Source organism: Narcine bancroftii, chromosome 4 (genome assembly GCF_036971445.1).
Source record: "Narcine bancroftii isolate sNarBan1 chromosome 4, sNarBan1.hap1, whole genome shotgun sequence".
NCBI lineage: Eukaryota > Metazoa > Chordata > Chondrichthyes > Torpediniformes > Narcinidae > Narcine > Narcine bancroftii.
The window spans coordinates 118,408,148-118,420,950 of record NC_091472.1 but is presented as its reverse complement, the minus strand read 5'-3'; the positions used below and the strand labels follow the sequence as shown (position 1 = coordinate 118,420,950).

Sequence of the window (12,803 nt, the reverse complement as noted above, 5' to 3'; positions counted from 1 at the left end):
CAATTAGCTTTTCCACTCAATTTAGTGTCATCAGCAAATTTAGATACACTGCACTCTGTCCCCTCTTCCAGATTGTTAATAACAGAGGACTCTCTGGTTTACTGGCTGTTCCTGGTGATGCATGCAGAGACAGTCATCCAGAGTTGCTGGAATATCATCAGTGCGGTGAAAGGTGCCCTTTGGTCTGACAGTGAGATGTGAGTGATGGAATGGAGACCCGGTCAGGGCCACACTTAGGCTTGGTGCAGCCAAACCAAGGTCTTTGGTGTGGTGGGGGGGGGGGGGGTGAGGTGAAGATCACAGTGGGCATTCAGCGAGTGAGACTGAAGGGGAAGCTCCTCAAACAATAGAGGGATTGAATAATTATAATGGGCCTTATTTGTTGCAACAGTGATGTCGCAAATTAGAAGATTAACTTTATAATGTACAGGAATGGAATGTATCTCTGAATATGACACGAGGGATGTGCAAAGACTTTGCACTCTTTTCTTCTGTGTATAGTTTTATTGTTAATGAAGTTTATTTATGGAGAAAAATAAAATTTTTGTGGCCACAACTTTTATTCACAACACTTGGCAAAGTAAGGATTGAAGCCACATTGAGGCATATCTTCAATGCAAGGGATTCCAATGTATTGAATCAAAGTTGTGTATTTTAGGCACCGATGCATAATCATTTATGATTACAATCATCTTATCTGAAATTTGTGTAATAAAGAAGATAATTCAAATTCCAATGATATCTATTGGTAAAAATAATTAAATCTTTCAGCTCATGAGGATGAGGATAAGGACGATGACTTTCGAGCTCCACTCTACAAGAATGTGGAAATCAAAGGAATCCAAGTACGGATGAAATGGTGCGCAACATGCCATTTTTACAGACCACCCCGATGTTCTCATTGCAGTGTATGTAATAACTGCGTTGAGGTAAGAGATGCTGCTGTTACGGTTGCTAAATAACTTAGCACACGCACAATGATTTTCCTTTTGCATTTGTCTTGCCAATTATTTCCCCTCTTCTGGGATGCTCCTTGGCTGTGACTTAACAGATGCTTGGAACTTTTGTTTATTTTGCTCAAATAACCAATATCCCTAGCTGAATCCTGATCATGAGCTCCCCACCCATGTATTTCCAGTGAGATCTGTGAACAGTAATTAGAAGCCATGCCTTCTCTGAACTGCTTCCAATGTGTGTACGTGTTCTTTAATTGCTGCATCAGCTCCTAACTTTTTCCATTCAATTCCCCCCCAGCAATAGAAAATATAAATCTGTGACCTTTCCAAATCAGATAACCAAAATTCTTGCCCTTCTGCTAATCTTGTACTGGGACACCCAAATCCCTCAGCATATCTGGGCTGTGTTATCTCTCATATTTTCATTACCAAGGTGCACCATTTCTGTTTTTTCCCCACATTACACTCCCATTTCCCTGGTGTTTGTTCGATTAGTTTAATCTACTTGCACACCTTTGTCTATTTCACAACTTCCTTTCCAACCTATATTTGTTTCATCAGCGTATTTAGTATCTTCAGTGGCATTTACCAAATAATTTATATAAATTGTGAAAAAGTTGAGGCCCCATTCCGAATCCAAGTATAATATTTACTTGCTACGCCATCAGTTTTTACTTTCTTCTATAAACTTCGCTGTATCAAATCTCTTCTGGAATTTGTTCCAAAACATTTTTCCACCATTTAGATTAATTGACCATCCTACAGTTGCTGGGCTTGTCAATTGACCCTTCTTTGAACAAGGTTGTCACCATTGTCTCCTTTAGTCTACCTCTGTTGGTCCAGATGGCTTACAACATTTATAAATTCTCTTTATTGATAGCTATACTTCTGTAAAACCATTTTTTCATGTATTGGCTAAAATCAGATCAATTTTTTTTTAAAAAGCATAAAAATTAATTCAAGTGTGAACTCACATCTCAAATTACAGTTAGTTAAAAGACTGGGTTGGATCCATAAAATATTTGGATTGTGCAAAAACAACACTAATAATTTGTCTTGGTGCACTTTTCTTGCTGGCATGTCATTCCAGAATGTTCTTCTTGACAGTTTAATATCGCAACCAAATAATTGTTGAACATTTGTAAAGATTGTACAGGCCTTGTATCACAACTAATACCAACTAAGTAGAATCTCTAAGAAATCAAGGTTATTTTTATTGTCACGTAATAATACATTAAAAGACATAACAGACTTTTGTCTGCCGTAAGGCAGACAAACAGACACCATTAGTATTGCCCACCTTTACATTACGAGAGAAAAAGAAGCAAAAGAGAGACCCTTCAGAGTCACTGAGTGTTCATAGATTCTTCTCCAGAGCTGCCACAGCCTCTGCAGCCACACAGAGTTCTGCTCAATTAATTGGCAACCTGAGCTCCAGATCTAAGCCACCAACATGATCAAGAAGTCTTCGGTGCCCAGGGTTCCCATGATCCAGTCGCTAACAGCCCACAGCTGACACTGCTACGAAGCCTAAAAACTTGTAGCACAACATTTATACTCTGAGAAGGAAGTGAAATGCGACACCAGAGAGTGGCTGCATTTCATTTTCTGCTACTATTTTTCATAATAATGAGAAACACTGAGAAGCAGACCATAAAAGTTGAACATTTGTACCTATTATTTCAAAGAGATTATAGCCTGTAATAGAAAAGATTTTGTATCAAAACTTAACAATAAGAAAAAAAATGATGATTTTTGTCCCCTTGATTTTGTTTCCAGGACTTTGATCATCACTGTCCGTGGGTGAACAACTGCATAGGACGAAGAAATTACCGCTACTTCTTCCTCTTTCTCCTCTCCCTTAGCACACACATGGTTGGAGTGTTTATTTTTGGGCTAATTTATGTCTTACACCATGTTAAAGAGCTTTCTACCCCACGTACTGCCATCACGTATCCTTTGCTGTATTACAACATAATCTTTTGTTCTGTTTGATGTGACCTCCTTTGATATGTTAAATTTGTATATTCTCTGCACATAGTTATGGATATAAGTAAGCATCAACAATTTAAACAGTCCCTTTGGCATAGTAGAGATACTGAGCATTTCACACAGAGTACCAACAAAATTTTACATTGAGCCAAGTAAGCAAGTCTTTGAGATAGTCTTTAAAACCTATTTTTGAGAAAAGATTAAACCTTTGGTGCTTCTTATTTCATTAGCTATAAGATTCACCAGCTTACAAAATATTACAGTAATCTACAAATATGCAAAAGTGTTGCAAATATGAGCCTTAGAAATTCAATCACGTCATGTTTTATACCAAGTGTGAAAATAAAATTCTCTAAGCGAGAATATTTGATAAAAGACGTAACTGAACTTGTTTGTCATTACTCAGAGGTTCCGCCGCATCAGCAGACGATCAAATGCTATTGTTCCGTGGGTAATAATTGCTCCCTCTACTGCAGTGGTTCTCAACCTTTTTCTTTCCACTCACATACCACTTTAAGTATTCCCTTTGCCATAGATGCTCTTGTGATTAGTAAGGGATTGCTTGAGGTGGTATGTGAGTGGGAAGGGAAGGTTGAGAATCACTGCTCTCGACCTAATTGTTACTGAAATATTTTGCTTGAGAAAAATTGTAATTGGTCCATTTCCTTTGGAGCCATGAAACCATGCACATAATGAGTCATTTAAGTATGATTAAACAGTGGTTTTCAAACTTTTTATTTCCACCCACATACCACCTTAAGCAATCCCTTACTAATCACAGAGCACCTATGCCATAGGGAATAGTTAAAATGGTATGTGAGTGGAAAGAAAAAGGTTGAAAACCGCTGCTCTACAGTAATTTTGGAAAAGTAATCCACATTATTGCAAGAGTGCAGCACAGCCATACTTTCATAGTGTCACATTGAATTGGGACCCCATTGTCAAGTACCATTATTTTCCCTTCTATCCTGCACTGCAGTGCTATGAGCCCTCCCCCTGAAAACCACTGATCCCACCAACTTGATTAAGCTCCTGTTCCCACCCTGAAAATGTTTTCTCATGTTAAATTCCCTGACACTTAAAACTTTGCATTTAGAATCATATATCTATCACTGTAACAAGTCATAAACTCCATCCACCATCTTCCCTGTTAATTCCCATATTGTCCCTATTAAGGCTTTCTTAGTCTGTTTAGAGCCAGTGGGTTACTTAATGAATACCTCATTGAAATTCACCAGGGATAGGGAGTTAAGAGAGTTATGCTAATATTCTAGCCCGTGTCAGTATCAAGAAGGAGGACGAGTCAAACAAAAGTGCGCAACTGCGCAATCAAAGGAGAAAGAGGACACCAGTGGGAGGTGGGGCTCAGCAGAGGAGTAGGCTGTCACAGAGCGAACAGCTGAGGGACACCCAACACCAGGGCGCTCATCTGGACGACGAGGAAGCAGAAGAGGGAGCGATGAAACAGATGAGGGAGATAGACGGAAGGATGACCGACAAGATCAACGTCAGCAAGCACAACAGACGAGCAGCCCAGGAGGGGAGGACCAGCAACAAGAGGCCCAGCAAGAAGAGGCACGACAAACAGATACAAGCAGCTCATCAGGAAAAACAGAAGAGTCACAGACACAAAGAAGAGAAGACACAAACACAGATACAGACACAGAAGAAGAGGAAGAAGATCAAGATCTTCACAGAAAAAATAGAAGGAAAAACTGATGGACAAAGAGAAATAAAAGGTAAAACTGATGAACAGAATATAGATAAAGTCTTTTTTGAAGAACAAATGAGATCAGTAAAAGAATGGTCATCATTAGAATTTAATGCAATTAAAAGGAAAATGAAAAGAACAAGATAAAATGCAAAAGTTAGAACTGGTAATGACAGAAATAGGGAAAAGAGTAGAGAATGTGGAAGAGCGGGAAATGGCTGTAGAAATGGAAGTAAAGAAACATTGGAAGAAAGTGACAAAAAAATTAAAGAGACATAAGAGTTGTTGACTCAGAAAATTGTTATGTTGGAAAATGATAGTAGGCGAAACAACATAAAAATAGTGGGCCTGAAGGAGGGTGAAGAAGGCACAGACATGAAGGAATTTATAAAAGGATGGATCCCGAAGGCCCTGGGAATGACAGAAATGCAGGAAGAAATAGAAAGGGCACACAGAGCATTAGCTCCGAAACCACAGGCACATCAAAAACCAAGATCCATCTTAGTAAAATTTTTGAGATACACGACAAGAGAAAATATACTGGAATGGCCAAGGAATAAAGTTAGAGAAGAAAATAAGCCATTGGAATATAAGAGTCAAAAAATATTTTTTTACCCAGACATAAGTTTTGAACTCTTAAAGATGAGGAAGGAGTTTAATACAGCGAAATCGATTTCATGGAAAAAAGGTTACAAATTCATATTAAAACATCCAGCCGTGCTTAAAATATTTATACCCGGGGAGCAAAACAGACTGTTCTCGAATCCAGAGAAAGCGCAAGAATTCGCAGAACGTTTGCAGAACAGGAGAAGAGATGTAACAAGAATGAAGAACGGCGATGAAGTATATATAAAGATGTAAAAGCAATGTATATGTAAAGAACTAAAAAGGGAACAGAGAAGGGAAGGAAGGGAGTAAGAGGGGAAAAAAGTTTTTTCTGGAGAGGGCTGAGTAGAGGGGGAATAACCATCACTGCAAAATCAGTTGACACTGTGAACATGATCGCAATCCCAATGAAAAGGGGAGTTGTGGTTGCCCGACAAGGGATATGGGGCAACTCAGAGAGGGGGGGGGTCTTTTGGGGTCAATGTATTAGTGGGTGTGGGAACTATGGGGATACTTTGTGTTTTATATGTGTTATCGTACATTAAGTGTATTAAGAGAAAACTAAGAGATGAAAATGCGGAAAGGGGGGATGGAGGTGGCGAAGAGGTGTATGCAAGATATATGGCCATGTTGAACTATATGACTATAAACATTACTGGAATACAAAACCAAATTAAAAGGAAGAGGCTATTAAATTTATTGAAGAAGGAAAAAATAGATATAGCATTTGTGCAGGAAACGCATCTAACTGAAGCGGAACATAACAAACTAAAGAGAGACTGGTTAGGACACGTAACGGCAACATCCTATAATTCAAAAGCTAGAGGTGTAGCCATACTAGTTAACAAAAATGTACCAATCAAAATAGAGGAGGAAATAATAGATCCGGCAGGGAGGTATGCAATGATAAAGTGTCAGATATACTCAGAATTTTGGAATTTGCTCAATATATATGCGCCTAACGAGGAGGATCAAAAGTTTATGCAGGATATTTTTTTGAAGATTGTAGACACACAAGGAAATATATTGATAGGAGGGGATTTTAACTTTAATTTGGATCCAATGTTGGATAAAACTGGACAGAAGACAAGTAATAAGAATAAAGTAGCCAAATTTATGGTTAAATCAATGCAGGAAATGAAACTTACGGATATATGAAGGAGGCAACACCCAAGAGAGAAGGAATTTTCATATTATTCGAGTAGGCACAAAACTTACTCAAGGATTGATATGTTTTTGTTGTCAGCCCAAATTCAAGGGAAAGTCAGGAAAACTGAGTATAAAGCTAAACTACTATCAGATCATTCGCCCCTATTATTAGCAATAGAACTGGAGGACATCCCACCAAGAACATATAGATGGAGGTTAAACTCCATGCTACTTAAGACAGAAATTTAGGGAGTTTATTGAATGCCAAATTAAAACATATTTTGAAATAAACACGGGATCAGTGAAAGACAAATTTATATTATGGGACGCAATGAAAGCCTTCATTGGAGGGCAGATAATAAGTTATGTGACTAAGATGAAAAAGGATTACAATCAGGGAATAGAGCAGTTGGAAAGGGAGATAGTAAGTACAGAAAAAGATTTAGTAAAAAGGGATGAAAAACGAAAAGGAAAGAATTGGCGGACAAAAAAATTAAATACGTAACATTACAAACGTACAAGGTGGAGAAAAACATAATGAAAACAAAGCAAAAATATTAAGAACTGGGAGAAAAAACACACAAAATATTAGCCTGGTAACTTAAAACAGAACAAGCTAAAAGAACGATACTGGCATCAAGGAAAATGGACAAACAAATTATATATAATCGAACAGACATTAATGAAAATTTTAAGGAATTTTATGAACAATTGTATCAAACTGAGAACGAGGGGAAAGAAGACAAAATAGAGGAATTTTTAGCTAAAATTGAATTGCTGAAATTGCAAGAAGAGGAACAAAACAAACTAATAAAACCATTTGAAATAGAGGAAATATATATTAAAAAATCTGCCGAACAATAAAACATCAGGAGAGGATGGATTTCCAATAGAATTTTATAAATCATTTAAAGAGTTATTAATTCCTCCTCTCCTGGAAGTAATGGACCAGATAGAAGAAACACAAAACTTGCCAGATTCATGTAAAATAGCAATAATTACAGTAATACCAAAGATGGGGAAAGATCCATAAATACCAGCATCATATAGACCAATATCTCTACTTAAAAGATAATAGCAAAATTATTAGCAAACCGATTGGCCGATTGTGTAGCTAAAATAGTAAAACTAGATCAAACTGGATTTATTAAGAAAAGACGAACAGCAGACAATGTCTGCAAACTTACTAATCTAATCCACGCAGTTCAAGGGAATAAGAAACCAACAGTGGCTGTTGCTCTAGATGCAGAAAAAGCCTTTGACAGAGTAGAGTGGAATTACTTATTTAAAGTATTACAGAAGTTCAATCTACCAGAAAAATATATAAATTGGATTTAAGCATTGTATAATGGACCGTGGGGGAAGGTAACAGTAAATGGATATGTATTGAGTCACTTTAAATTAAGTAGGTCAACTAGACAGGGATGTCCACTATCCCCCTCATTGTTTGCCTTAGCAATAGAACCTTTGGCAGAACTGATAAGAATAGAAAATAAAATAAAAGGGATAAAAATAAAGGAGAAGGAGTATAAAATCAGCTTATTTGCAGATGACATCATAATATACCTAACAGAACCAGAGGTATCAGTAAAAGAATTACATAAGAAATTGAAGGAATATAGAGAAATATCGGGGTACAAGATCAACGCAAATAAAAGTGAAGTGATGCCAATGAGTAATGCAGACTATCTGAATTTTAAAAAGAATCACCATTTAAATGGCAAGCACAAGCAATCCGATACCCAGGGATCAGGTTAGATAATAACTTAAGCCACTTGTACAAACTAAATTATCAGCCACTAATAAAGAAATTGCAGGTTAGAACATTGGAACGAATTACCGCTAATGTTGATAGGGAGGGTAAACTGCATTAAAATTAACATGTTCCCAAGGATACAATACTTATTTCAAATGTTACCAATTCCTTTAACAGAAAAATTCTTTAAGGAACTAAAGAGAATAATAAGGAAATTCTTGTGGAAAGGGAGGAATCCAAGGGTAGCATTAGAAAAATTAGCAGAGAGGTTTAATCAAGGTGGTTTGCAGTTACCAAATTTTAGAAATTATTATAGAGCCGCACAATTAAGGTATTTATCAGATTTTTACCAGACAAGGGAAAAACCAGTCTGGACTAAGAGAGAACTAGATAAAATAGGGGAAAAGGTACTGGAACATATACTTTATAAGTAGGATGAAAAGCTGGTGCAATATGAAAACTCACCAGTACTGCATCACATTTTTAATACATGGAAGAAGATCCACTTAGAAAGGAAAAAAACTAATTCTCAAATACCAAAATTACTATTGATGCAAAATCCACTAATCCCTTTTACAATAGAGAACCTTTCCTTTAGAGAATGGGAGAGAAAAGGAATCAAAAAAATAGAAAATTATTTTTTGGGAAATAATTTATTAACATTTGAACAGTTGAAGTACAAATATGGAATAACTCATGGTACAATGTTTGCATATCATCAATTGAAAGCTTATTTAAAGGATAAATTGGGAAGCAGACTGAGATTGCCTGAAGGAAGCAGCTTTGAATACGTGATTACAGACACAATGATAATTAAAAGATTTATAACCAACATGTACATTAGGCTGCAAGATAAGGAAAATGAAATAAATTATAAACCTAAGCAGAAGTGGGAAAAGGATCTAAACATAAAGATAAAAAATGAAATATGGGAAAAGTTATGTTCTGGAACTATGAAGAATACAATAAACACAAGGTTATGCATGATACAGTATAATTGGTTACACAGGGTATATATTACTCCTCAAAATATTTTAAAAATGGGATTCAACATTATCGGATAGATGTTTTCGCTGTAAGAAGGAAATGGGAACAACACTACATGCAACTTGGGCATGTATGAAAGTAAATACGTTTTGGGAAGAATTAAATCAGATACTAAATAAAATTACAAAAAATAACATACCAAAAAAACCAGAGATATTTCTTTTAAGTAACATAAGAAGCAAAGAATTAGGCCTCAAATTGGATAAAGTGCAAAAAAAATTCATTATGATAGCCTTAGCAATAGCAAAAAAAATGTATAAGGTCAACTTGGAAAATGGAAGAGAGCCTGAGTATATAGCAATGGTACATGGAAATGAATAAATGTATTCCATTGGAAAAAATAACATATAATTTAAAAAATAAAGACACAATGTTTGAACAAATTTGGAAACCATACATGGAATATATCAGAGAGAGCTTGCCTACGACCTCCATCCCCTAAAATGAGAATGAAAATGATAAGAAGACAAAACAACTAGATTCAGTGTGTAATAAATAGATGATGCATTTTTCTTGTTTATTTTCCTTTGTGTGAAAATATTGTTTTATTGTATATGTTGAATATTTATGGGTTTTAGAGGAGGGTGGGTAGAGGGGAGGGAGGGAAAGGGGAAAAAAGGGGAGAAAAGACCACTGTAAATTTAATGAGAAACGTTTGTACATATTTTGATTGATATGGTTCATAGTGTGAAAAATAAAAACATTAAGGAAGTTGTTGGAGAAAATTTTGAAGATAATATTTATCTTTATTGGAACAGTGTGAACTAATATCTCAAATTACAGTTATTTGAAGGATGGTGTTGGCAGACAGGCTGCCACCTTGGCCATGCTCTCTTCTCCCTCTTCCCTTTGAGGAGATTGTTTGAAGGTGAAAGTATGCACCAACAAGTTTAAAGATGGTTTATTTACCTCTATCAGGTTATTTAATGATTGTTCTCATTTCCTAAGTGATCTCCTGCTGCCCTTGATATAAACTGATATATCCCTGCACTTTCACAGTGTAGTGCATATCATTGTCTGGAACTGAAGAAAGAATGAGAACTGATCTGGCTCTGATGTCCCCATGATAGCAATTGATCAATGAATGAATAATCGTGTCAGAGGCTTTTGAGGGCTATGCATCATTACGAAGCAATTCCCTCAGAAAATATGGGAAACATTGGATACGAAAGTAATATTTATGAAACTTGATTATATAATATAATTGATAATTTCACCACTAATAATCAAAGGGAGAAACTCTAATATTCATATAAGACCAATTTCAAGCTGCCTGCTTTTAAAATAATATTTCAGAAAGGTAGTTTTCACGAAGCATCAAACTGACACACTGTGCTGATGCAATTGCCTAATATATCCAGAAATTTTGATCCAGAAATGTTTACTTTGGATTAAATTGATTGAGAAAAATTAACAATTTTGCTCTTGTGTACGGATTCTTGTGATTACGGAGCAAAATAAATGAGTACTTATTGAATGTTAAATGATCTTTCCTTGACCAAAGTAAAAAGCATGGCTGTCATGTGTGTAGCAGGTCTTTTCTTCATTCCTGTTGTGGGTCTCACAGGCTTCCACATGGTTTTAGTTGCCAGGGGGAGGACAACAAATGAACAAGTAGGTGATCAGACACAGGATGGATAAAAGTGGCTGCATGTTCTGGAAGTTTGGCATTCAGCTTCCAAAGTAATGTCACTGCCCTGGTCACTTTTATTTTATCTGTTCACAGGAAGTGTTAAGTTGATTTATAAAACCATAATAAATTATCATGAATATCCTTAATAGATAATTTAATAGGTCTGCTCATGTCATAGAGGACAGAAATGGTATATGAGCTGTATACTAAACACATTTTGCATATCATGCAGGTAACAGGTAAATTTCGAGGTGGTGTAAACCCATTCACCCGCGGATGCTACGGTAATGTGGAATATGTACTTTGCAGTCCTCTAGCACCCAGGTAGGTGTTTCTGTTGCAATTCTTGTTGCGAATATTTTTATAATGACAACTCCAACATCTTGCTTCTATAAACGGAATATTTAATGGATGCGCGAAATTTAAAATGAACTTTATACATTTAAAATGTTTTAAAATAAATATGCAACACATTTGTAGTGCAGCGGGGGAAGTATCTGAATTAAACTTGGGCTGGATAAAGGTTTTAGTTTAATTGTGAAATTGGCAATAAGGTTGTTGAACTTGAAAGCCTGGCATCTTAAATTTATAAAATATTCAGTGCATTCAACAGTGCATCAGCTTACATCTTAAGTAAAGAACAAGTTATAGCCACACCTGATGATGGCTGATTAGGGATATAAATAAACTACTGTTCTGAATTTGGCACATTTGATAAATCAAATGCTCATGACAGCTTTCAGGCAATACTTTCTTTTCCCTTAAAAGACAACCTATACAATTCTATGTATTTATGGTTACATTAAAATTAATTCTTAAGAAGCAGCACCAGAGTTGGCTGAAGTTGGCAAAGGAGTTAAGGGTTATGGGGATAAGGCTGGAAAGGGGTACTGATAGTAGTGATCAGCCATGATCTGTAAAATGGCGGTGCTGGCTCGACGGGCCGAAGGGCCTACTCCAGCTCCTATTGTCTATTGTCTAATCGAGGGGCATTAGGGTAACCGCAGGGGAGGGGCACAAATTGTTGTTCGAGAACTCACTCAGCAGAAGGGGGGGGGTTGGGGCGATGAGTGAAGGCATACCTGCCATGGACCTCCTCTGTCTGCCACGCTGTCACATTTCCTCCTCGTTCCAGTGTTCAAAGACAAATGCATGCTTATAGCACGTGGAAATGAAACCACAGGATTCATTTTGGTGACATCTCCTCTGATTCTGTCACCTGGTGCGGATCATAATCCCCTAGTGTCATTAGTGCTGCGGGTGGGTGGGAGGGGCACAATAACTCATTTTGGGGGCATGGCCTACAAATGCCCCTGCATCCCCCCATGATACTGAGCCTGAGCAGCACTGAATTGACTTAACTCTTGCTTATAACTTGGTTTTCTTGGTTAACAAGCTCTCTTCTCATGCTATAAAATTCCAAACTTTGTCCTTCATGATGTTTTATCTGGAAAAGTCTTCAAGGAGTTTACCCTTACTTCTGTATTTTGTCCCAAATTTAATAGATAATGCATGGCCAAGTGTTGTGCTTTCTTTGTACTATTTACAAATAAATGAGGTTCTTGAAACTTTTGAGAAAAATGACAACCTGCTGGAGAAACCCAGTTGCTCCAGTATTTGTTGAAGGAAATGGAAGTTCTCCAGCAGTTTTATTTTGCTCCAGGTTCCAGCATCTACAATCTCTGTGTCTCTTCAAAACTTAAGAACCAGATAGCAATGTGACATCTTTATTCCCTTAGTTTGAAACGGGCCCATCATCTCAATAATTATTTAAATTGATTTAAAATTCCCTTCTTGGGTGGCAGATGTTAATTTGCTATAGTAGCTACGTGGTTACATTGATGGACCTCAATATTATCTGATTAAGTCAAGTCATGTTTATTTGTCATTCATACCATAAACCTTGCAGTATACAGTGAAAACAAGATAGTGTTTCTCCGGACCGTGGAACTG

General features: G+C 36.7%; 1 protein-coding gene across 5 annotated transcripts in view; it reads left to right on the top strand.

The window, feature by feature from the left end:
- zdhhc8b (zinc finger DHHC-type palmitoyltransferase 8b) overlaps positions 1-12,803 on the top strand; it is a 214,474-nt gene that overhangs the window by 180,541 nt on the left and 21,130 nt on the right. For all 5 annotated transcript variants that reach the window (XM_069932571.1, XM_069932567.1, XM_069932569.1 and 2 more), the window contains 4 exons: positions 772-929; positions 2,736-2,908; positions 10,729-10,831; positions 11,083-11,174. In XM_069932571.1, coding sequence (XP_069788672.1) covers positions 772-929; positions 2,736-2,908; positions 10,729-10,831; positions 11,083-11,174 — 526 coding nt within the window. The remainder of the gene's footprint in view (positions 1-771; positions 930-2,735; positions 2,909-10,728; positions 10,832-11,082; positions 11,175-12,803) is intronic.